The 25,153-nt window shown below is 31.8% G+C and overlaps 13 protein-coding genes across 13 annotated transcripts; 7 read left to right on the top strand and 6 right to left on the bottom strand.

Annotated features, from left to right (window-relative positions):
* Positions 1-8: 8 nt before the first annotated feature.
* Positions 9-2,360, bottom strand: NAEGRDRAFT_61145 (uncharacterized protein; the record flags this gene model as incomplete). Its single annotated transcript, XM_002683341.1, has 1 exon — positions 9-2,360. The coding sequence occupies one exon, from the start codon at positions 2,358-2,360 to the stop codon at positions 9-11; it is 2,352 nt and encodes a 783-aa protein (XP_002683387.1).
* A 165-nt stretch (positions 2,361-2,525) lies between these two features.
* NAEGRDRAFT_77683 (cation-transporting ATPase) lies at positions 2,526-6,170 on the top strand. Its single transcript, XM_002682993.1, has one exon. The coding sequence runs from the start codon at positions 2,527-2,529 to the stop codon at positions 6,124-6,126; it is 3,600 nt and encodes a 1,199-aa protein (XP_002683039.1). The 5' UTR covers position 2,526; the 3' UTR covers positions 6,127-6,170.
* A 2,068-nt stretch (positions 6,171-8,238) lies between these two features.
* On the top strand, positions 8,239-9,285 carry NAEGRDRAFT_61147 (uncharacterized protein; the record flags this gene model as incomplete). Its single annotated transcript, XM_002682994.1, has 1 exon — positions 8,239-9,285. The coding sequence occupies one exon, from the start codon at positions 8,239-8,241 to the stop codon at positions 9,283-9,285; it is 1,047 nt and encodes a 348-aa protein (XP_002683040.1).
* A 677-nt stretch (positions 9,286-9,962) lies between these two features.
* NAEGRDRAFT_61148 (uncharacterized protein) lies at positions 9,963-11,384 on the bottom strand (the record flags this gene model as incomplete). Its single annotated transcript, XM_002683342.1, has 1 exon — positions 9,963-11,384. The coding sequence occupies one exon, from the start codon at positions 11,382-11,384 to the stop codon at positions 9,963-9,965; it is 1,422 nt and encodes a 473-aa protein (XP_002683388.1).
* A 45-nt stretch (positions 11,385-11,429) lies between these two features.
* NAEGRDRAFT_55960 (ribosomal protein S5) lies at positions 11,430-12,337 on the bottom strand. Its single transcript, XM_002683343.1, has one exon. It carries the CDS (start codon positions 12,329-12,331, stop codon positions 11,489-11,491), a length of 843 nt encoding a protein of 280 aa, XP_002683389.1. The 5' UTR covers positions 12,332-12,337; the 3' UTR covers positions 11,430-11,488.
* Positions 12,338-12,671: 334 nt separating this feature from the next.
* Positions 12,672-13,456, top strand: NAEGRDRAFT_61150 (ras family small GTPase; the record flags this gene model as incomplete). Its single annotated transcript, XM_002682995.1, has 4 exons — positions 12,672-12,741; positions 12,789-12,929; positions 12,985-12,997; positions 13,042-13,456. 4 exons carry the CDS (start codon positions 12,672-12,674, stop codon positions 13,454-13,456), a joined length of 639 nt encoding a protein of 212 aa, XP_002683041.1.
* A 308-nt stretch (positions 13,457-13,764) lies between these two features.
* Positions 13,765-14,349, top strand: NAEGRDRAFT_61151 (ubiquinone biosynthesis protein; the record flags this gene model as incomplete). Its single annotated transcript, XM_002682996.1, has 1 exon — positions 13,765-14,349. The coding sequence occupies one exon, from the start codon at positions 13,765-13,767 to the stop codon at positions 14,347-14,349; it is 585 nt and encodes a 194-aa protein (XP_002683042.1).
* An 87-nt stretch (positions 14,350-14,436) lies between these two features.
* Positions 14,437-15,366, bottom strand: NAEGRDRAFT_61152 (uncharacterized protein; the record flags this gene model as incomplete). Its single annotated transcript, XM_002683344.1, has 1 exon — positions 14,437-15,366. One exon carries the CDS (start codon positions 15,364-15,366, stop codon positions 14,437-14,439), a length of 930 nt encoding a protein of 309 aa, XP_002683390.1.
* A 112-nt stretch (positions 15,367-15,478) lies between these two features.
* NAEGRDRAFT_56427 (WD40 repeat domain-containing protein) lies at positions 15,479-17,240 on the top strand. Its single transcript, XM_002682997.1, has one exon. It carries the CDS (start codon positions 15,485-15,487, stop codon positions 17,204-17,206), a length of 1,722 nt encoding a protein of 573 aa, XP_002683043.1. The 5' UTR covers positions 15,479-15,484; the 3' UTR covers positions 17,207-17,240.
* A 19-nt stretch (positions 17,241-17,259) lies between these two features.
* On the top strand, positions 17,260-18,218 carry NAEGRDRAFT_60117 (rab family small GTPase; the record flags this gene model as incomplete). Its single annotated transcript, XM_002682998.1, has 4 exons — positions 17,260-17,342; positions 17,396-17,513; positions 17,605-17,628; positions 17,712-18,218. 4 exons carry the CDS (start codon positions 17,260-17,262, stop codon positions 18,216-18,218), a joined length of 732 nt encoding a protein of 243 aa, XP_002683044.1.
* A 718-nt stretch (positions 18,219-18,936) lies between these two features.
* On the top strand, positions 18,937-20,700 carry NAEGRDRAFT_77686 (TPR domain-containing protein; the record flags this gene model as incomplete). The annotated part of the gene is made up of 1 exon (XM_002682999.1): positions 18,937-20,700. One exon carries the CDS (start codon positions 18,937-18,939, stop codon positions 20,620-20,622), a length of 1,686 nt encoding a protein of 561 aa, XP_002683045.1. The 3' UTR covers positions 20,623-20,700.
* Positions 20,701-21,030: 330 nt separating this feature from the next.
* On the bottom strand, positions 21,031-22,713 carry NAEGRDRAFT_61156 (uncharacterized protein; the record flags this gene model as incomplete). Its single annotated transcript, XM_002683345.1, has 1 exon — positions 21,031-22,713. One exon carries the CDS (start codon positions 22,711-22,713, stop codon positions 21,031-21,033), a length of 1,683 nt encoding a protein of 560 aa, XP_002683391.1.
* A 197-nt stretch (positions 22,714-22,910) lies between these two features.
* On the bottom strand, positions 22,911-24,938 carry NAEGRDRAFT_61157 (uncharacterized protein; the record flags this gene model as incomplete). Its single annotated transcript, XM_002683346.1, has 1 exon — positions 22,911-24,938. One exon carries the CDS (start codon positions 24,936-24,938, stop codon positions 22,911-22,913), a length of 2,028 nt encoding a protein of 675 aa, XP_002683392.1.
* Positions 24,939-25,153: the final 215 nt, after the last annotated feature.

Consider the following 25,153-nt stretch of genomic DNA (forward strand, 5'->3'; position numbering starts at 1 on the left):
ACTCTTCTCTATATAAGGCTGGATTCCTCATTGGAAAGTTCATCAGAAAGAGTTTTTTCCATTGGACTAGTATTAACCTTTCTTTTGAAGGAAACAGAACAACCCCCATATAAATCCTTTAACATCTTTTTGTTTAAAAGCATATATTGCTCAATTATCATCATTAGTAGAATGGTGAAATCCATAATCATCGATCTATTAATTCCAATAAAAACCCCAAACAAATCCCAGCCAAATAAATAGGTTAACATAAATAAAGCACCAACCAGTATTAACAATAAGAAACAAATATCAGCAAATATCATAAATCTAGTAAACTGAGCAGCAAGGTTATTTAAGTAATGGAATATAATAAAAATTACCTTCAATCTGGCAAAAGAAACATTCTCTTTCATTGACTTTAGTTTGTAATACATTCTAATCCCACTAAATAAAAATCCAATTGGGAAAATCCACAAATACATCATTCCAAATGCAATAAATACCATGAATATTATTGATAGTTTGGTAATAAAAAATGACATGCAAATTACTGAAATAAGAAGAGCCAGTAAGGAAAGGTAAAATCCAGAAAGAATCAATTTGTTTCCAAGTGTAAGAGATTCTTGAGGACGTTCTTCTTTCTTAATTAGAGAAGATTTTTCAACTTGTTCAGACTTTTCCTCATCTTCAGGACAATCATTATTTTCTTGTTGGTCAGTTCTACTAGACCCTAATAAAGCTTTTCCAGTTGCTGCAATGCTTGCACTGATTCCAGAAATAAAATTATCATTTGTTGAGGTCATATGTTGCCAACTGACAAGCATACTTGCAAAGCTGCAACATAAAAGTACCAAAGAAACCATTCTCATCATTCCATTACCCAATAGTAACATAAATCCGTTCTTTGATGTATTATCCTCTTGGTTATAAACATTTGAAAAAACATATAAATTAAAAAGATAGGCAAACACTTCCTGAGCGCTCATCCACAATATAGAAATAAATAAAATGGTATTACTTTGCATCCTTAAATCAAATAGAGATGTAACATAGGAATATTTACGATTATAATACTTAGTCCTGGCTTCTTTACATATTGCACAACATAAAGGTAATTGTAATAAGAAGATTGATGTAAATAGCAGTAAAATAGTACATAAAAATATAAATATAGGTCCAAACTCGAATACAAACGGTATTATGAAATGTGAATAAACGTCACACTTATACCCAAATGTAAAATTTTTCATTCCTGGCACCAAGCTCAAACTATTACCCTCACAAAAGCAGTTATAAGGAAAATAAGATTGCTGGATAAACTTCATAAAATCATAAAATGATAAAACATTTCTGAAGGCAGAAATATCCATTAAATCTGACGCCAAATAAAAAGTTCCTATTTTCATATTATCATTAACAGAATCTTCTATGCACTGTTGTTGAGCTTTTTGTACCACAATAGAGTTAAAAAGTGGGCAAGCATCTCTGTAGCCATCCCCATCACTGATGGTATTGTTAACTAAGAAAAATCTAAAATCCTTGCTATTATTGTTATTACAATAATAACAGTAATTATAAAACCATGAAAATTCATCCAATTGACTCCATGTTGTCAAATTCAATTTTCTATTTTCTACTTCATGATATTTTCCTGTTGATGTACAAAAAAATTGAATACATAGGTTTGATTCTTCATCAAATGTGTCATGTTCAACACTAAAAGGTAGATCAGAGACAGTAAGATAGTTTCTTGGAGGAGCATCAGAAGAGCACACATCTATCATTGGAGAATCAGGAGGATATAAGCTTACTGAATAATCCCCAACGCTGGCAAGTAAGCTATAGGAATAATTTGGAATGTAAAGTTTTGAATAAGAAGTACCATTTAGATCTGTCCTAACCCAAGGATTTTTAACAGTGTAGAGAGCAGGAAATTTTTTTGTAATAATATCAATCTCTGGAGAATATTGAACTGTGGGTGAAGCTGCGAAAAGGATGAGAATGATCATGGAGAAAGTGAGAATAAATACCAAATGTTCAATAAGAGGTCTAGATGTAAAGTAGGACAATAAAGAAGGATGAGAGGTTAATAGTAAAGACTTTTCGTTTGGTAAAATTGATGTCCTCCGCAACTTTTTTCTGTTAAGAAGTATTTGTGGTGGTGGTGGTGGGGAGGGATGTTGTTCTCTAAAGTGTTCTATAAAAACCTCTTTAAAAGATTTGGCTAATTGTTCAATAATTATTTTTCTATTGTGATGACCCAGGACAATATTTGATGGTGTATCCAAATTGTTGGAAATACCATCTCCGAATGGTAGTATTGTAGATGATCGTGGAGGAGTTATGTGTTGTGAAGTACAATGAATTGGTATTGCCATTTTTTTAATATATATAACGGTTATTCTTAAAATCATAAGTAATATTAAAATAATAATACGCAATGTAGGACTCTGAATCAAAACTATATAAATATAATATAATGAATTCCTTGTAAAGAGTTTGTAATATTTAATTAATCATCAAAATAAATATTGCAATAAAAAAATGATCTCAACACAAAAAGCTATTCATCACATTGTGTTGCTGAGAAAGAAGCCTTTGCTTTTGCATTGGAACATTCTCATTTTCATGATTTTATATCCTTTAGCTTCTTTGGGAATTAATGTCTACTTACTTCCTGCCATGTTGCACTCTCATTCCGATCATTCTCACCATCATCATCATCACGAATCACATTCAGATAATTTATTTTTTTATCATCTTGTTTGTTTGGGTCCTTTGGCTTTGATACATTTAGTTACATTCCTCTCAGCCTATTGGAATGTTAATATCAAGGCTTTTTTTCAATACTCACCTGTTGGTTCTGATTCCATCAGTGAAGGAATTGTTGTTAAAGTTGTTCCGAACAAACACAAAGGGTTCACAGAATTATGCCCTCTAAAATTAATAAGAGAGGAAAATGGGCAACAGCGATATTATTTCGAATATCAAAAGCGAGGCTTTTATTGGGATGAAAATTTAAAACAATTCGTTAGAAACCGTTTTCCATATCAAAATTTGGAGCAAAAATCCCAAACACTCAAGGAATGGATCACAAAGACTGAGAAACAAGGTTTAACTGATAAGGAAACACACGTTAAGAGAAGAATTTATGGTCATAATCAATTTGAAATTCCAATACCAAAGTTCCTTGAGTTATTTATCGAACATGCATTAGCTCCATTCTTTGTATTTCAAGTATTCTGTGTATTGTTGTGGTGTTTAGATGAGTATTGGTACTATTCCCTTTTTACACTTGTTATGTTGTTCATGTTTGAGAGTACTGTTGTAAATTCGAGATTGAGAAGTCTTAACCAAATAAGACAAATGGCCACAAAGCCTCAATTCTTAAATGTCTATAGAGATGGCAAGTGGATAGAAATTTCAAGTATTGATCTCTTACCTAACGATATAATTTCTGTTACTCATCATGCTGAAGAAGGCCAAGTAACACCATGCGATATTTTATTAATTAGTGGCAAATGTGTAACGAATGAAGCCCTCCTTACTGGTGAATCTACTCCACAAATGAAAGAATGTATTCCTGTGGAAGAGTTGAAGGATAGAAAGAAGCTTGATATCAAAAATATTGATAAGAGTCATGTTATATTTGGAGGTACAGTTGTTTTACAACACACAACAGGAACAGCATGTGGAAAACAAGCTCCAGACAAAGGTGCTGTTGGTATTGTGTTGAGAACAGGCTTTGAGACGTCTCAAGGAAAGCTCATTAGAACCATTTTATATGCTTCTGAACGTGTGAGCGCTAATAACGTAGAAGCACTATTGTTCATCTTGTTCCTTTTAATTTTTGCAATTATTGCTAGTGCATATGTGCTATATGAGGGATTAAAGAATCCTGAAAAGAGCAGATACAAATTGGCACTCAATTGCATTTTAATTATTACTTCTGTAGTTCCTCCTGAATTACCAATGGAACTTTCTCTTGCAGTCAATAACTCTTTATTGTCACTCTCCATGTTAGGAATTTTCTGTACTGAACCTTTCAGAATCCCATACGCTGGTAAAGTTAACGTTTGTTGCTTTGACAAGACTGGTACCCTAGTCAGTGATAAGATGACACTCAAGGGAATTGCAATGTCAGAAAATGATTCTGATGAATTATTGGAGAAACCAAGTGAAAAGAGTAGAATGGTATTGGCTGGTTGTCAATCCCTCATCGATCTGAATGGAAAAATATTGGGTGATCCTATGGAAGTTTCTGGTCTTTCTGGTGTTGAATATGAAATCAATAAGGATATTATTCAAAGTACTTCATCAAAGACCATCAAATCCATCAAAATACTGAAGAGATTTCCTTTCAACTCAGTCCTCAAAAGAATGTCTACTATTGTTCATGTTGTAGAGAAGAATGACTCTAAGGTTACTCGTGTTCTCGTAAAGGGAGCTCCAGAGTTAGTAAAGCCATTCCTTACTGGAAGTGAAGTTCCAGGCGCTCTTCAATCCTATGACACTAGATTCCAACATTTAACCCAAATCGGTATGAGAGTAATCACACTTGCCTATAAGGATTTGAACACCACCGATCTTAATGTAGTAGAAAAATTAACTAGAGAAGAAGTAGAAAAAGATTTGATTTTTGCTGGCTTTGCTTCATTCCAAAGTGATATTAAGCCAAATACCAAAGAAACTATTCAAAATCTTAAAAATAGCTCACACAAGGTTATTATGATCACTGGCGATAATCCTTTGACCGCCTCACATGTTGCAAAAGAATTAGAAATGACAAACAAGCCAATTCTGTCCCTCAAACAAGACAATGAAAAATATTATTGGTTCGGAAATACTAGCAGTGGATGTGACTCGGACACGCACAAAGATTTTGATATTAGTACTATTCCAACACTTTCAAAATCATTTGATTTTTGTGTAAGTGGTGAACAAATGGCTAACCTTTCAGCACTTTCGAATGGAAAAACTATTTTGGATGTCCTTTCTTCCCATGTTGCAATTTTCGCTCGTGTTAGCCCCGAACAAAAAGAATCCATCTTGACATCACTCAAATCACAAAATTATCAAACTCTCATGTGTGGTGATGGTACTAATGATGTTGGTGCCTTGAAACAAGCTCATGTTGGTGTGGCACTTCTCGAAAATAAGCCCCAACCAAAGAAGGAAAACGAAACCCAACAACCAAATACACCCCTCCATAAGAAGAGCGATATTATCAAGGAACTTTCTAAAGTTAATCCATCAGTTAGTCCTCAAGCTCAACAAAAGAAATCCTTCACAGAGTTGTTGAAAGAAATGAAAGAAAAACAAGAACAGTTGGCAGCTCAAGAAGAGGCTAATCTTGTTAAGTTGGGAGATGCTTCAATTGCTAGCCCTTTCACTTCTCGTAAATCCACAATAGAATCATGTGCTCATATTATCATGCAAGGACGTTGTACATTAGTTACCACAATGCAAATGTACAAAATATTAGCTTTAAATTGTCTCATTTCTGCCTATTCTTTGAGCGCTCTCTACTTGGATGGTGTAAAGTTTGGTGATTCACAAATGATGATAACTGGCTTTGGAGTTGCCTTGTGCTTCCTTTTCATTTCAAGATCCAAACCTTTAGATACTTTATCCAAAGAAAGACCACATATTACTATTTTTTCTCCTTACATGTTAGCAACTGTGATGGGACAATTTATTGTTCACTTGACAACACTAGCTCTCAGTGTTCAGGCTGCCAAACTTGCTGCTCCTGAAGTGTTATTCGAACCAAAAGAAGCAGATTTTAAACCTAATCTTCTTAATACTATTGTTTTCATTGTTACTTCCCTTCAAACAATTGTCACATTTGCTACAAATTATAAGGGAAGGCCATTCATGCAAGGCTTGACAGAAAACAAACCTCTCTTCTTCATTTTGGCAGGTATAGGAGCATTATGCATGTTATGTGCAAGTGGTTTAGTACCAGAATTGAATGCAACCATGGAATTAGTAGACATTCCTGAGGGAATTTCAGTTTTCCACACTTTTTCATTTAGAAGTTTCCTTTTGGTTCTTCTCTTTGCTAATATTGGAGCTGTTTTATTGGTAGAAAAGATGTGTGCTACTTTCTTCCCTGCAAGTGATTCAATTGATAATCTTTAGTTCTACAACAATACCTCTCCAATAAATTTACATGATTTAAGAATATCTTGTTTTCCTGATTTTGAAACACGACAATCTGTCAAATCTAAAAATCTCAAACTCCACGATCTTTTTAAATAATCAATAATCTCATCTCCTATCAGTGTGTGTGAAATAATGAGAAGTTGTAATCTTCTGAAACCCCTTTTTGAATCCACAATTCTATTGAATATTGCCTCACAAGCAGTGTTTGCAGCGATGTTTGTATGGCTCATATCCAATGAATGCATTCTTGGAGGTAAGGAGATTGGACTTTTAAAACAACCATTACTTATCTCATTATTGCGAGCAAGATTTAAAACCTTCAATGTTGATATCTGAAATATGGCATGACAACCAATATCGGTAATGTTATTCATTGACAAATCCAATTCTTCAATACCCCTATTTTCCTTTTGTGACTGAAAGTGCTCTGATATTTTTTGAGCACTACTAGAGGTCAACCCAGTATCAATCAGTTTTAGTATCCTTAGTGGTATTTTGCAATTTTCCAAAATAGTTTCAATATGTTGATTTGATATTGTAAAACTATTAATTTCCAAATATCTTAGATTGCACGATTCTCTCATACAAACATTATGGTTAATCTTTAATTTGGTAATAAATTTTGAAGGTATTAAATCCTTTTCATTCTGCAAGCTTTTTCGAACATCCAAACATTTAATATTTGGAAGCTTTCTTAAAATTGTATTCATTGATTCTGTGAATAGAGAAAGAGAATAATTTCCAGCAATTTTTAATACTTTGCAATTATTGATATTATCCAACAATGTTAAAAATCCAGTAAAATAATCAAGTGAACAAAATGATAGATCAAGGTACTCCAATGACTTGTTAGTACAAGTCTCATATTTTTCATGATCCAATTTGATACCAATATTGTATTTCAATGAAAGTTTCTGTAAATTTTTCATAGTGGTTAATATTTCAACCAAACTGTCGTCTGTTAAATCACACCCATCCAATGATAACTCTTTTAATGATACTTTTGATGAGCATAAGCTATGTACAATTGATTTAAATAATATTCGAGTTTCTTTAGAATATTCATCCTCCAGCTGATTATTTTCAATCGAACCAAAAAGATAATTTAGTTTCAGTACTTGTAATTTGGGTGAATTGTAAAATAATTTATCGAACCATCCAACACAATTCTGAATATAATCCAGAGAATTTCTGTAAAACTTCCGTTGACATGGAAATGTCATCCCAGAGAGATCTAAATATTTTAAATTATCCAACTTGTTTTCAATTAAAGCGTTGAAATTATGCAATAAAGAACTTTCATCGGATTTAATATTTAAATATCTAATAATTGAAATAAAACTTTGTTCTCTATTAATTATATTCATTCTACTTTTTAAAAATTCATTATTCCATAATTTTAAAACTCTATACGAATAGGGAGAAAAATCCAATTTCTCAATTGTTAAATTATTTTTTCCATGTTTTAAATATTGACTCATAAAATTGATGGGACTAGACAACTTGGAATTCAGAGTTAATCCCCTACAGTGTGATGGTATAAAGTTGGAAAGTACAGATATTGTAAGATTAAAATCTTGATTCTTTCCATAGGGCCATTCATATAAATTACAATATTTAATATTTGGCCAAACCAGAAATATTCTACTTCTTCCTCCTCCTTCCTTGTATCCAAATAGTAATTTAATAAAATAGGATTTCAAATAATATAATGGTGTTGATTCATCATAGAGAGAATATAAATTTTCCAGTAATGATTGTTGTTGATTTTGAATTTTACAATCCTCCAAATATTCAATAACATAAATTGAAATATTCAATTCTAAATATTCCATAATACAATAAACAATTTCGATTGGTAAATCAACATGGGCACGAAGCATTTTTTTTCTAATAACTTTTTAAATGTTCCACCAAAGAATGTTTTTTTCTCTAACAATATATTGTAAAGATATGTTTATTGGTATTTTTATTGCCTTAGAGAGCAAATCCAACAAGATTTACCAACACAATTTAATCTTGATTTCAAGAGAGAATGAGATGATTCATGCACCCTTGCTGCTAATAATAAAAAATTATTTAGAAAAAATGAAATTAACACAAATCAACTATCAAGAGGACGAAATAACAAAGGATTATTTGATTGGAGATTCTTGTCTAATCAATAATTTCGAATTAAAAGATACTAGGAATGATGAAATGAAGAGTTTAGAATTTATTTCCGATAACAATTCATCAATTTGTTTGTATGGTTTCCTTCAAAAACATCCAAGAAATACAACAAATTCTTTCTTCGTTAAGATTTTACATTTAAAACAGTGGAATTTTAGTGAAAGTGGAGATATTATTGTACAATCATCAAGATATTGGTACAAATTATTGAATCCATCCCCTGAATATGCTCCAACATTTGATTTGTTCGAGCAAAGACATAATCTATGGAGAGAATTAAAACCTATTTTGATGAGTTGGACGAGCGATTTATCTAGATGTGAGGAAGAAGATGAATTGAGCATGATTAAAAACAACATTACTATTGAAAAAGTTTTGCAAAAATTACCGAACACAAATGAAGATTATCTATTAGACCATGCCCAATTTTTATATGATCAAATACTTCAAGATACCTCATCCTTTTCCATTCATGGATCTGATGTGAATCAAATGATGAACACTCCATTACTATTCTCATTAAAAGAGAACCGATTCAAAAAGAAAGAAAATCAAATGATCAAAATTACAAAAGAAACTGCCTTGATGGATGGTATAGAGCTATCAGATTCTGACTCATATGACGAAAAGGATTTTGGTACCACATCTGAAGATGAAAGTGAGGATACTAATAGTGAGCCCACACAAAGTAAATCAAAAAGAAGAAAATATAAAAAGAGAGAAACTCCTAATAAGAAGAAAAAAACCAATCATGAAGAAAAGGGTAAAAGACAAAAGAAGGCTATGAAACAAGTATACACAACAGCACACAAAATGGAAGAAGGAATACCTTCACGAAATTATTTTTTAGAAAAAGAATTTTCACCTCAACTCCTTTCTGAGTTGAGTGTGAAATATGAACCTGGAATATGTCATTCTGGTAAGTTGATTGATTTTACATTCCTTAATAACTTGAATTTCTAAGTATGCTTCCAATGCAAAAAGAGAAGAATAGCTTGCTATAAAGAAAGGCCTGCATGTTCCAATTGTCTGAAAGAAGGTCTTCAATGTACATACCCAGAACTTATGAGGCTTTCACGTATGTTTCTTATTTTGTAATTAAATATTTAATATATTTACCTCCCAATAATAGCATGTGTTCCATGTGGAGAACGCGGTGGTAAAGTATGCAATAGAGAAAAACCAACCTGTGATATCTGTATAGAACGTAAGTATGATATTTTAATTTGGCATTTTAACATTTTGATATCAGGAAAAACCAATTGTTACTATTTTAGCTCTGATACTTTTCTCATTCTTGCAGAAAAGAATATTAATTCAGCAAAGGAACAAAACGAAGAAACCATTGAAAAGAAAACTAATATCACCACATGGAACGATGAAGCTTATTCTGAAATTTTAAAGGAAATGAATGAAAAGATTAACAAATATTCCAATGTTAAAGAAACAGAAATCTCAAAAATCCTTGAAAAAACAACCACTCAACAAAAGGTAACAACAATGGAAGATCTTGAAGATTTGGAAGAACAAGTGGTAAGATGGAAAGCAAAAGCTGAAAAGGAAAAGAAAAAAAGGATTGGAATCAAAGAAAAATTAGAACAATATATTGAAAAACTTGATGAACAATAGTAAATGTTACTTTATTCAAATTTTAAAACTAGCTTTCTAATTTTACACAAATCTCTAACCTTAGGTGGGGCAATTACAGGTTCGTAATGTGTGTTATCAACACCAAAATTAAATAATTCTTCGCGGTGTTGATTCACATTATTTTTAATATTGCCCATTTCTATCTCTGTAAAAATTCTACTTGATCTATAGTCATCTTCATTTTTCATTCTAATATTTGGTACTATTGAGTTTCTTTGACCTACCAAATCATCCCTCAAGATGATATTCGATAAATTCTTCCATTCTTCTTCAAAATTTTCAAAATCATCACTTTTAGAACTTGTCCATTTTCCAGTGACAAATGACGGAATAATTGGACCATATATTGTGTGGTCTTTTTCACCACCTCTTTTAACTTTTCTAGGGTGTAATGCTTTTGTTGTATAGTCAACATCCACAAAAGTCAATTTTGGTTTTTGTTGTTTTGATGAATGTGAATTTTCATTAGCCTTATCTGAGTATGTATAAATGTTATTTTCGTTTTCATCGAGAGATTTATCACTAGAATCATCAGAAAAATCGATTTCTTCAACATCATTATCACTTTCATTTGCTCTTAATTGGGAGATAATGTTGATATCTACATCAAATTGTTCGTCATCATCTTTATCTGCAAACCGTTCTCTAGTCTCCTCGTTAACATATGTTTTTGAGGATGTGTTCTCCTGTTGTTGGGATAGAGTTTGACATTCTGCTGATTTCCAAAGATTTATCGCCCTTCTGGACAAGACATTAGTGACTGGTAACCTTGCTTGTGTGACAGTTACTTTTTCTTCAATTACTTCAGTAGCTCCAAACCAAAATCCTAATCCAATTAATAGTATTGATATGAGAATAATTACTGATATAAATCCTATAGAATAAAGAGTAAAATGAGAAATTATAAATCCACACGATATGCCAAACAATGTGCAAACAGATGTTATGGAAAGGTTAAATATTTTGTTAGGGTGAATTGACCGTTTTGTTGAAGTTGATTTTTGTTGAATCATTTCCTCATCCTCAAATTGGCTCAAGTTTTGGTAGTCTTGTAAGATTTTATCAACATCTATTACTGATTGAGGTAATTCTTGATCATTATTCTGTTCTGTGAAAGTGTCATCAGGTTTGTTTTGTTCCTTTTCATCATCACTACTTTCAAAAAATTCCATGTCATCCGACGAATTTTCAGAATTATTAAAGTTTTTAATTTCCTGTAAGGAAGTAAACTGTGTTTTTTGATTTTTTTCTTCCAATTTTCTCCTTTGCTCAGATATAATATCATCATACTTATTGTCTATGCTAGTAGTCTCTATTTCTTGGTCACTTTCATCCCCTTCACTGTTGGCGAAAAATTCTTCTTCATCTATATTATCATCCTCTTGTGTTTCTTGAAGGGAATTTGAAGACATTTTTTTATCTGTTTTCAATAATAATAATTCTTTGTATGCTAAATAATAACATAAAAATTAATTATTTTTTAATAATTTATAATTTTATTCTAGTGATAATGGATTTATCTTCTTTCTCTTCTTTCTCTCTTTGGATATTCCTTCTTAACCTTCTTTTCAGAAAGGAACTTTGAGTGTTCAGCGAATGGAGAAACGAGTTGAGGATTGACGGTCCACAAATCTGGAGTCTTGAAGTTGTAAGTCTTCTTGATGGCAGCGAAAGTAGCAGAAACAAAGTTAGCAAGAGTCTTGGTGTTACCAACAGATGAAGTGAAAACATCAGAATAACCACCCAATGACAAGAGCTTCTTTGGAACAGGGGAAGCAACCAAACCAGAACCACGAGGAGCAGGAACCAATCTGACTCTGACGGAACCGCACTTACCAGTCAATTTACATGGAACAGTGTGTGGTTCACCGATCTTGTTACCCCAGTAACCCTTTCTGGTTGGAACAATGGACAACTTAGCCAAAATGATGGCACCTCTGATAGCAGTAGCAACTTCAGAAGCAACCTTGATACCCAAACCACAGTGTTGGACGGAGTCACCAACAACAACGACAGCCTTGAAACGAGTTCTTTGACCAGCAGTAGTTTGCTTTTGGACTGGAGAAATTCTCATGACTTCATCAGACAACTTTGAACCCAAGAAGTGATCAATGATTTGGTGTTCCTTGACTGGGATAGAGTGGACAAAGATGTCTCTAATATCCTTGACCTTACCTTCCTTGACCAATCTACCGAGCTTGGTGGTTGGGACCCATGAGCCGCTTTCGTCCTTTCTTGGACCTCTCTTTGGACCTCTCTTTCTTCTATCACCACCCTTTTGACCGAAGGTGTTTCTTCCTCTTCTTTCGCCAGCTTCTTGCTTTTGAACGTCAGTTGTTTGTTGCTTGTTATCGCTCATGTTGACTTTTTTTTTCGAACAAATTTTTAAAGTTGAGTCGTTCTTTTTCGCTTTTTACAATAATTTTTTTTATTCCAACAACAAACCTCGGTAAACAATTTGAACTTGCCGCCTTCAACAGAACAATTTTAATGAAAAACCAATCTTGTATTCTTATAATTAATAGGAAGATAAACATTATTCCTTTCTCTTTTCTGTTTTAAAAAGATTCATGATGACTCTACTACTTTTCATCGTAGCCATAACTAATAAAAATTTCATCTTTCAATCTCTACTGACATTTTATTAAAAAAAAGACTTTTGCACCTACCTGCCATCCTTCATCAGTGTACATTCAAATATGGCACCACAAAAACAAAGTTTGGATCATGTTCATGAAAAGATTGTTGTTCTCGGTTCTGGAGGTGTTGGTACGTACACAAATTTATTGTCACAATAATCCCACCAATTTGAAAAGGAAAATCTGCTGTCATTTTGCAGTTTATTCAATCGGTTTTTGTGGAAGTTTATGATCCAACATTGGAGGATTCATACAAGAAGGAGATTATTATAGATTCCACTCCTGTTACTTTAGAAATTATTGATACAGCCGGACAAGGTAGGTTTAATTTTGAAAAAGAATAACTTATTATTATTATTTTGAATTTAAATAGAGGAGTTGACAAGGTAAGAGATTTTTATGGTGGAAATATTTACATACATTTCATCAGTTTACGTGATAATTATGTTAAAAATGGGGATGGATTTCTTCTTGTTTATTCAATAACTTCGAGTCAATCTTTTGAGGAAATTGAAGATTTGATTGAACAAATTATGAGAGCTAAGAATATTGATTCTGAAAACCCAACAGAATTATCAAAAAATTTATCTGCTGTCATTATTGGAAATAAAGCAGATTTACAAAATGAGAGAGCAGTATCTAATCAATCATTACAAAAACTAGGAGAAAGATTCAAAGGTAAAATTCCAATATTTGAAACATCAGCAAAGGAGAAAATTAACATTGAGGAGTCTTTCATGGCATTGGCAAGACAAATTTTTGATAAAAAGACAGGTAAACAGCCTGCCAAAAAAGAAGGTGGAACATCTTCAAATAGCTCAGAATCGTGTTGTATTCTTTTATAAATAATTTTATTACCATACTTTAATTTTAAACTACGTTGCATGAGGAAATGCCTTATTGTTAGTATTGATATTCATGTTGCTTTTTTCTTCAATTATGGAAATTTTCAAAATCGCAATTAATTGCGTTTGTATTATTTTAAAAAATGATTAAACGTGTTTCATCATCTGCTTTAAAAACTAAATTACCTTCTCTCAACCTCTTGTTAGAAAAGTGTTATCAGACAAAATCCTTTTCCACTGAAGTAAATAGTGATGGAGTAGATAAAAGTGGATTAATTTGGAGAGAACCGGAAGAACTTGAAGATGAAATGAATATCAAAGGAATGATAAGAGTAGATCATGCAGGTGAATTAGGAGCAGTGACCATTTGCAAATCTCATAAAATTGTACTAGGAGAGGATCCGATTGTTAATGAAATTTTGAGTCAAGAGGTTGATCATTTTGCAACTTTTGACAAAATGATATTGGAACGAAGAGTAAGGCCAACCATTTTCAGGTCATTATGGCAACCTGCTGGTGTCATGTTAGGTGTTGGTACTGCCATGATGGGTAGAAATTATGCTATGGCTTGTCATGAAGCAATTGAAAATACTATTTTCGATCACTACAATGAACAATTAAGAGATATTTATGACATGTCTATTAAGAAGACAGAGGAAAAGAAAGAATCAGACTCGGAAACTGATTACTATTTCAAATCAGATCATCAAAGACAGGAAATTCAAGAAAAAGATCTCAGAGATATAATTAAACAATACAGAGATGAAGAATTACATCATCATGATATTGCAAGAGATGCCAATACTGAAAAGGAAAATTTACTTTACAAATTAACTTATGGATTTGTATCAACAGGATGTTCTATTGTTATTGCTCTTACCAAGAGACTTTAACTCTAGTTAATAATGATTTTATCATTGTTCATTGGGTAATCAGGGACATTATTTCGAATAATTACTTGATTTTGAAAATCAATAAAACTACACTTGTTGTGTGGGTACTTTTACAAATTTAAAAAAACAATCGCTGTTTGACCCTATGGTATTTTCACTTCCAAACCAATACTCAAATCTCTTTTGTTTCATAATTTGTTTGATTTTGCAATGTGTTGTTTCCTCTTTCCTACTAATCTTGAAAATTTTACTCTTTTTAACTCTAACCTTCTCCCAACATATAAATTCTGATGGTGATCCATACTTGGAAGAAATGATTAACTTCATATTTTCAAGCAAACTAAAAGGAAAATTATTTGAAACATCACTTGCAGTAATTGTGACATTCAATTCTGGACAGGTGAGCATTGGAGGTTCCTTTACTTCATTCCTTTTGTCATTGAATTGGATAAGAAAGGCATTGATAGACTTATCTTCTCCAACCATAAATGATGCTTGAATGATAGTCTCTCCTCTATTTACATCCAAATCATACATCATTGTATCCATGATACCAATATTTGTATTAGGCCCATTAATCGATGAATGAAAAGTTCTAAAAGCATTAATTCCAAATATTTGGATCAATTCTGAAAATGTACTAGAATCACAGAGAGCCAATTTGGAAAATGGATCGAATATTATTGTTTCTCGATTGCCATCATCTTGCTTTTGTAATTGAATATATTGAATATATGTTAATGATTGAAAATATTCTTGTAATTTGGAAAATATTTGACCGTCAGGACTATAAAAATTACTCTTAATGATTGATTGTATTGGTGTAATACTCTTTTCCACATCCAGAATATGAGATATATGAATCCATATTGGATTTTCCTTGACCAATTCTCGTATTTCCTTATTGATATTGAATAAAACAGAAATAAAATCAATCTTATCCACTGCAAATTCCAAAACAGTTAAAATAATTTCTTTTGGTAAATCCGTGAACTTTTGCTTGGTTGGTAGCAACATGTTAACAATAGCTTGATTTGATGCGATGGTAGTGTGGATGTTTTTTTAATTTTTTGAATTTAAAAATAGGATTCTGTATTACAATAAAATTCTAATAATAAAAATTGCTTGACAAAATATGACGGAACAATGCAACACAACAAACCAAAATTTGAACATCACTATGGAAGATATCCAATTAACTACAACCCCTCCTTCGAAGCTACAAACAATAGATAGGAGAAAAAACTTTGTTAATAGAAATGATCTGGTGAGATTGATTGTGCAAGCATTGTATACTTTGGATTATAAAGAAAGTGCAGATTTGTTGGAAAAAGAGTCTGGCATTGATTACCTTTCAAAAGATATTTTACAGTTAAAAAATTGTATTTTAAAAGGAGATTGGAATCAATCACTCAATATAATTGATCAAACACTAAACAACTCAAATTGTAAGAATATTAATGCCGTAAAGTATTACATACTCGAGGAAAAATATATGGAACAACTTTGTGATAGAAATGCAGAAAAAGCATTGATTACTTTAAGAGAAGAGATTACTCCTCTTGTAGTATCAATTCCCACTCAAAACAATTATACTTCTACTGTTACTAACAATAGTACAATAACTGTACATAATTTACAACAATTAGCAAGTTATCTTGTTTGCACTAATATAGAAGATTTGAAAAATTTGTCTAAATGGAAAAGTATCGAAGGTGGATCAAGAAATGAACTTTTGGAACAAATTCAAAAATTGATTTCCCCTTCATTGATTATTCCAGAAAACAAATTAGAACAACTATTATTAACTGCCGTAGAAAATCAAAAAAGAGATTCAATGAGTGATGAGGATATTGATGAAAATGATATGGATGAGTCTGAAGATGGAGTTGTATTGTTGAGCAAAAAGTTTTCAATTAATGAAGAAACTTCCATTAGGAAAATTCCAAACAAGATACTACTTACTTTGGAGGATCACGGTGACGAAGTTTGGATATGTAAATTTTCTAATAATGGACAATTACTGGCAACTTCTAGTATTGACCATTGTATCAATATTTATTCTGTTGAAGAAGTGTTATCGATAGAAAAAACGAGCCCAAAATTCAAATTACTTTCCTCTGGAAATGTAGTATCACTTTGCTTTTCCCCGGATGATAAGGATTTGCTAGCTGCAACATGTGACGGAAACGTACACATCTGGAATATTGTTAGTGGTGAACAAAGGGCTTGTTTGAAAAATTTTTCAAATATTGTGGCAGCTTTTTGGAATGAAAGTGGGAATCAATTTATTACTATTTCTTCTGAAAAAAGCTCACAAATATCTGTTTGGGAGAAAGATTCAGTTACCATTACAAAATCATTCAAAATTGATACACGTATTCAGGATGCTTCTTTATTGAAAGATAATTTAATTATCGTGGCTACTCATGAAAGACAATTACTTTGTTACAATTTGGAGGAGAAAAAACTTGTAGAGAAAATGAGTGAGGATTATCTCATAACAAGTCTCTGTTCTAGTAAGACTGGAAGATTTGTATTGGTTTCTTTCTGTTCTGAAGATGAAGATGAACCTGCTTTAATTCATTTATGGGATTTAAGGGAAAAGAAGATTATTTCAACATTTGAAGGTCTTTGGTCTTTAAAATATGTGATGAGACCAATTTTTATGGGAAGAGATTTGGTGAGTTGTGGAAGTGAAGATTGTAAAATTTATATTTGGAACAAATCTACTGGTGAGCTTATTGAGACTCTTACTGGTCATTCAGGAGTTGTAAACTCTGTCGATTACAATGTAAAGTTTGGACTGATAGCTTCTGCCAGTGACGATACAACAGTAAAGATTTGGCGTGATTAAAAATATTTTCAACATAAAAAATCTATTACTTAGTTACACCTCGGAACGATACTATGAACAATCAAGTTAATAATAAATCAAAGCCAAAGTACATGTATAAAATTATTTTTGTTGGAGATAGTACTTGTGGAAAGACGTATGTAATTTATGATCAAATAATAATTGATATTATTTTGGATTTTATTAAAGAGCATTTATTCAACAATATGTAAATAATTACTTCTCCAAGACTTATAAATCAACTCTAGGTGTGGACTTCTCATATAAAGAGTATGACTATGATGAAAATACATGTTTTAATTTACAAGTAGGTTAATATTTATGTAACTTATTAATTATTCCAAATCAAAGTTTTGGGTAAGTTTTGTATTTTCATATTATGTTTAATCGAATAATAGGATATTGCAGGACAGGAAAGGTTTGTTTTGGATATTATTAATTATTATAAAAATTGTTAAAGATTCGGAAGTAAGTACTTTCCCAATTGTTCCAATAATTAACAAAGATTAAAGCCATGACAAGTGTTTTTTATAGAGATGCTGTTGTTGCTGTGATTATGTATGATGTGACAAATCCTGTGACATTTGATCATACTAAAGATTGGAAAATTGATATTGATTCAAAAGTTTTTCTTCCACCACTCAATGAAAATGATTCTGATGATATTCCAATACCTTGTATTCTAGTTGGAAATAAGATTGATTTAAACAAACATGAGAAGCTTAATTTCAAACCAAACGAATTGGATGAATATGTTAAAAAACATGGATTTGCTGGATGGGTTGAAACAAGTGCAAAAGATAGGACAAATATGGATAAGGCTGTAAAAATGATAGTGGAACAGGTATTAAAATATCACGAGAAGGAAGTTCAAAGAGAAATTAGACCAGAAAATCCAATGGCAATCAATATCGATAAGCTTGTTGGAGATATGCCAAAGAGTGACGATGGATTGAATTCTGAGGATGCCAAGAAAAAGAATTCGTCTTCAGGATCTTGTTGTTCTAAATAATCATTTATAAAACATATGGAAATTCCAAACTTGACATTCAAGTAAAAAAATGACTTTAAGCAAACACACAATCATTCCTCCAACAATCATTAACTTCTTTTCCGATGATAATCATGAGTCACAATTTGTTATTGAGTATTCTATTCATAAATGTCCTCTACTGTTAAAATCCGATATGAACAAAATATTTCCAAGTGCCAAACAAATATTCGAGAAGCAACAACTCTACATAATACCAACCTTTCAACATGTATCATGCCCTCTGTTCGTTTTTGATGAGGAAAGTAGTAAACAAAAAGATGACAGACTTCATAAGGTTTGTTTTATAATTATTTGAGAGTTATATCGTTTCGTAGTTTTATTCATTTTCTAATTGTTTGAAAGAGTATATTGACACTTTATCACAAGGCTACTGGAGTGATTATACGGATCCAGTAACTGGTTATCCAATGTTATCAGAGAGAGGAGGAATGCTTTACAGTGATGTGGATGGTTGTGAAATGTTTTTAAAGAGCTACACCGTTGATTATTCAATTGCAGAGTGTAGACTCATTTCCCATCCACTTTGGAAAACTCAAGTATATCCTGCTACCTTTTTTACAACATGCCCTCCAGAACTACTTGCCGATTTTTTCAACCATTATAAACTTGTGGACAGTAATATTATTTAAATTAAAATAAAAAATTAAATTATATTATTTTAAAATTAATAAAAAAAATGAAAATCATCAAATCATCAACATCCTCCGTTTTGAATGCTTTTAACAGAGGAAGAACAGTATCACCTAAAGTTATTTTTCTTTCTGGAAATAAATTTACCATCAATAACAATAATTATCAAATAATTGCATTTAACAATGTTGGTGGAATGCTGAGAGCATTTTCTTCATTAAATTATTATAATAATATTTCCCAAAGTTCTACAATTATTAATATCAATACTGGTATTGAACAAGACATTAGGAAAGCAAAAGACTTGCTCAAGGAGGGGTTTTCCGAGTTTGAAAATAGGCAATATTTAAAAAGCTATGAGCTTTTTATTAGGGCCTTTTTACTTTTTGACAAACATCAATTATTAACAAGAGAAATTAAGTTAAATGATGATAATTTGACAGTTGACTCTTTATTAGCACTTTCAATTGGATTGAATAACTTTGCCGAAACTCTTAGATATATGGCAAAAAGTGGTATTGTGCCTCCAACTTTGGCCAAATTGGGACTTAAAGCACCGTCAGTAACAACAGGAACTACAGCTCCTCTTGTTTATACCTCAAAAGATTCAATGAAATTTTATACACAGGCAGAACAATTATATGAACAGTATCAAAATTTTCTATTAAAGAACCAATCAAATAATAATAGAAAATTATTGGAATTGACACTTTGGAAAGGTACTTTATATAACAATGTTGGACTTTATTTTATGGAAAATAGAAGAGATTTTTTCACTGCAACCAAATGGTTTGAAAAGAGTGCAACAGAAAGAGGAAAACTTGTGAAGGAATTGGAGGAATTAGAAAATGACAAGGCCACCAAACACGAGGAAGTTGTAAATCAATATGGAGAATCTGAGGACCCATTGAATGCCAACGATCAAAGAATACACTTTGCAATCACAAGAAACAATATTGCTCAATGCTATTCTAATTCTAAGCAAATTACTCTTGCCTTGGAAAGTTACAATTACGCTTTGAAGGTTTTTGAGGATATTAAGGCGAAATTGAAAGAGAAAGAAATCAAATGTATTACACCAGAGAGTAAGAATACTATTGCTAACAGACTTCACATAATTGTATTGAATAATATGGGATTAATGTATCATGATCTTGGAAAGTATGAACAATCATTGACATACTTTTCTGAAGCATTTTTCATGTTCACAGGTGGACCAGTGAATGGAGAAAAACTTGGTGAAGAAGGGCTTATTGTTAATAATCAAATAGGAACTCAATATTTTGGAGAAGAGTTGGGTGTTACCTTGTCAAATATGGGTACAAGTTTATTCATGTTAGGTAGATATAGAGAATGTGAACAATTTTACAGACAAGCTATGGGCTTATTTGATGTTATTTATGAAAATACTCCAAACCATAAGAATATTGCACAAGTTAGTCTTCAATTAGCCCTTTGCTTGAAGCAAAAACATTCAGCAAAGGAGGGAGAAAAGCCAAACAAGGATTTACTGGCTGCTGCTACTTCATTAGCCCTCGCCAAACAGGACCCATCCTATTTTATCAAACTTGATTCGAATGCATCAGAAGAAATGATTGGAGATGAAAAGCAAGTTAGGCACTTGATAGAAAAGGCCAAGAAAATAACATCAACCTTTGCGGATGCAAATACAGAAGCAGTAGAGAATACCAAAAAGTCAATGTTTTCTAAAATGTTTGGAAAGAAAAAATAATTCTTCATCTCATTTTGGAATACTTACAAACTTGTAACGTTGTTTACAATAAAAACAAATGAAACAAAACCTCTCTGCAGAACCCTCTACCGAACATATTTTCCCAGTCTTTATTAACGCCCAACTTTTTAAACCTCTCTCAATTCAAAAACCAAAACGTTTACTCAAACGCTCTCCATCAATAATCACAACTGTCGATGTGCAACATTTAGGAAGAGCCTTCTCTGCTCAATTAGTACTCCAGTTTAGAGGTGAGATTGACAATGATCTCATCTATAAGAATTTGATAAGAAAGGCTTTGAGACCTCTTAATCCGGAAGACTACAATCTAAATGTTCAACAATCAATTAGGGCATCTAGAGAACTTATTTCCAAGTTAAATGAAAATGTTACCACAATGTTCTTTATTTAATAATTTGTTGATATTGGAGCTGCTAGAGCTGAGTTGATTGGATATGTATTTTTCGAACACTTGAATGTAGATCCTTTTTTGATCATGTAGTATGCTTTCTTTTGCTTTACCAGATCAACTCTTAAATCTTGTACCGCTTGATAGGACATGTGTGAATAGTCTCTAAAAAAGAAAATAGACCTCAAAAGTAAAACAGCACCAATAACAATTGAAGCAAAACGTAATTGATTTCTAATATTCCTGTAAATATTCTCATTCCAGATTAGTGAGTGTAATACTTTTTCTATGATATAATTCACAGTAATTAACAAAAGGAGGTAAACTCTCGCCTTGCTAGTGCATTTTGTGCTTGTCAATAAGAATGACATAATTACTGAAAAGAAGTAAAAGAGAAACGATTTAAAGTCCATAAACTCTCCAATCAAAGTTGTGTAATTATGTGATATTCCAATAATCCCATCCAGAATTTCCCTTACATGTTCATGTTGCGCATTAATATTTTGAACGGTCTCTTGTGAGTTACTCAAAATTTCAACCAATGTTTTTTGTGCAGTTTTGAATAGATTGACCTGTTCACTTTTCAACTTATCAATAAATATCTCATATTCTTTTTGTTTCTCCATTAAAATTTCTTGGTTTTTCATTGAAATTTCAATGTTGGATCCTATCTCGGTTGTATATTTTTCAATAATGCCCAGCTTACTAGACGTTATTTGAGCTATACTATTCTGAAGATTTTGTAACAATTGTTGTCCTTTCAATAGCTTTTTTTGATTTTTCATAGATCTAACAGTGTTGTCACTAATAATACTTTGTTTTTCTTGGAATGAATTTAAAATGTTGAGAGTATGTTCTTGGTCTTTCCTTATTTTTGTTGAATGGGAGATAGATTGTTCTAAAGATGTCACTAATTGCTGATTGGATTTGTCAATATGATTGAAACCATTTAAAACTTCTTGTCTCATCATTGATTGTTCATCTGAAATGAGTTTGGATTCTTCATATAAGGATTTCGACATTGAATGAATATGAGAAAATTCTTTTTTCAAGCTCTCATAAAACTCCAGCTCTAATTTTTTCATTAGCGAAAGTGCCTTGTCAAACTTGTTCTGCTCTTGCAAAATTCGGGTTTGAATTTCTTCTGAAAAGGAGAGAGTTTCCTTAATATTCATCGATTGCTCCTTTAGATTTTCAATTTCACGGAGGGAGTTCTCTGTTTCATTTACCAATTGCTCCACTAGTCTCTCTGATTCTTCTTGAAAGGACTCTGATTTGATGTAGAAACAAATTTGATCCACATGAGTGCTGAATTCAGTGTAAGCATTAAAAGCTATTGGAGATGATATCATGTCTTTTGTACACTCTTCTACAGTCATCATTTCAGTACACTCAAAGGTTTTCAGTCCAGATTTTGCTAAATGGCAGTTGGTTAATTGAATTGCAAGTTTACTTCTAATCTCTTCTCTTGTTTTAATTTCTTTGCATGAACGAGTCATGGAATCAACAGCAACCTTCCAACAGTTCGACCAATCTGATTTAGCTTGATATTTTACTAACAAGGTTTTACCTTTGTCTTGTTGATCATGGAAATCTTGAATGTTGAAAATTGACCAACAGAAAACATCACTATTCAAACCAATAATGCAGATGGCTATTAGGGCTACTAATTGTTTGTTCATTTTTTTAATGTTAATTGTAAAAAAGAACAAACTTACATCAATTAAACATTAATCTCCAACGAGTGGCAAATCTTTTTAAACACTTCTAAAGTTTGGTTGTTACACGATGGATGGGAAAATGTATTTTTCAACAGTTCTAATGTTGGTCCTCTCTTTAGTACTCTTTTAGCCTTGAAAAAGTTAATTATGACTTCAATCTAACAACTTACATCAACATAAAGTGAAAGGTAGGTCCACATTAAGTTGGCGGAATAATACATGATGGATGTATTACCTTTGAGAAGTGTTGCTATTTTTAGAACTAAAACACACAATTCTTCCACTCTTAATATTAAGGTGCTCATACTTCTACAAAATAGTAGATTTCTGAATATTATAACGAGATATTCTTTCACTGCTTCGTTTGGGCTTTTTTCGAATTGTTCAAATAAATGGTCAATAGTATCAGATTGTAAGAAAGATTCATGGCAATCTTCAAAGAATGACAAATGAGACAACAGCTTTAAACAGTATTCCATTCTTGTGTCATCTTTCTTCTTGATAAATATTTCTTTAAGACCATTGATGATTTTATCAACTAGTCCATACTTTAACATGGAATATCTAACCTCTCCTGTACTAATCAGAGAACTTAATAACATGAAATAGGCATGACTATTAGTGAGCTTGCTTTTGGCTGATAATGATCCGCTAACAATATCAAGTAGAAGAGAATTGTTTTTGTTCTTGTTAATATCTTTTGCAAACTCAAGTTTGCTTCTCTCACAATTAGTGACCATATTTAGATAAACGTAAAGCAATGATAACCTTATTTCTGAGTCTGTAAAATCAGAGAACCAAATATATTTTAGATCTTGAAATAGGTTAAAGTCATTAGATACCTTCTTGGCATGGTTAGATAGAAATAAGTGTTGGAAAATGGAAAGGTTGAGGACAAGTTGATGTTTTAGCTTATCAATACTGTTACACTTTTCTGACCTGGAGGTGTGCATAAAATCGATAGAAAGGGAAGAAACAATCTTTCTGTTGAATGTACAATTACTCTCAATTATAGACTCTTGAACCTTTTCTTTTGTGGTTGTGTAAATGTTCAGAATCCAAGATAGAGATTTACCAAGTATAAAACATTCCTCACAATCGATATTTGCAAAAAAGTTATCTTGACTTGAATAGTACAATCGTTGAATCTCGTCCACTATTTGCATCACATATTCATTTTCTCCTAGTTCAGAATTATATGGAAAACATTTTCTTCCAATTAGGGTTGTTACATATTTTGAAACTGTTATATTCACATTAATAGAGAGTGATGACTGGAGGGTAGCAGAAATAATTTTTAGAGTATTTTCCCTAGTTTTCAAATATTCTAGAGATAGATCATCATTTTTGGCAAATGCAACTAGATTATTCATAATACAAAACGCTAATTCTATCAATTTGTCAGTTTTCTTAACTGTTAGTAATGTTCCAACAATCTTTTGTATATTATCCACCAATGTAGTGTCTCTGATCAGGTATGAAGCAATATCATTATTGTTTTGTATGATTTTCTTAACAACTTTCAATAAATTTTCTAAGGAATTATAAGAGATTGTTCCTAAATAGGCTACATCCTCTAATTTTTGCAATATATAATTTAAAGAACTGTTTTCAAAGAGAACCTTACTCTGTGAAGATGGATCCCTCAGTAATAATTGATATATAAGAGCAGTTACAGATTCTAAATTTCTATCTCCTAGATTGAATAATTGTGGGAATGGAATACATTCCAAAAATCTATTCAAAGGCTCTGAGCTTAGAGAAATGTATTTACATATTATCCAAATGCATTGATCCTTAACTATGTCAGTATCTGCGCTGGAAAGTTTGCTCACTATTAATTCTACCAGCTTTGGGTTTGATTTCTCTAACAGTCCAAAAGTTTCTTTGGTGTGCAATCCGTTCGAAATTATGCTGAAAATGCTCTCTCGTACATTAAAATTTTTCGAAAATATTAAAGAAAGAAATATTTCGTGTTCTTTAACAATATCTATCCACGATATTTCGTATTTTCTTAATAATCCTGAAAGGGACTCTAACGACTTCAAACAAATGTGTTCGCAATGTGACCCAAAACAAACTCCAGCTTCAAACGCTTCTCTTTCTTGTAAGAGTACTTGCAAAATATCTTCAAAAGTGGATTTCAATATCTCTAAACTATCAATAGAGAATATTTTACCACTCATTCCAATCCTACAAATACATCTTAACGAGTCTACTCTTAGATCATAGGGAATCTTCTTTTTGATAAAATTTCTTAGGGAAATAAGTAGCAACTCATCATTCAGTAATAATTTCAACTCATCTACACACTCTTCTTCCTGTAGGGATTGTGTGCAAAAATCTAAAAATTTCAGCATACAAGCCCTTAAGCTTGTACGATCATGAACCAGGTGATCTG

Source organism: Naegleria gruberi (genome assembly GCF_000004985.1).
Source record: "Naegleria gruberi genomic scaffold NAEGRscaffold_1, whole genome shotgun sequence".
In the NCBI taxonomy this organism is placed as follows: Eukaryota; Heterolobosea; class Eutetramitea; order Acrasida; family Naegleriidae; genus Naegleria; species Naegleria gruberi.

Coding starts and splice junctions, on each gene's coding strand:
- NAEGRDRAFT_77683 (XM_002682993.1), top strand. CDS start 2,527: ATGATCTCAACACAAAAAGCTATTCATCACATTGTGTTGCTGAGAAAG.
- NAEGRDRAFT_55960 (XM_002683343.1), bottom strand. CDS start 12,331: ATGAGCGATAACAAGCAACAAACAACTGACGTTCAAAAGCAAGAAGCT.
- NAEGRDRAFT_56427 (XM_002682997.1), top strand. CDS start 15,485: ATGACGGAACAATGCAACACAACAAACCAAAATTTGAACATCACTATG.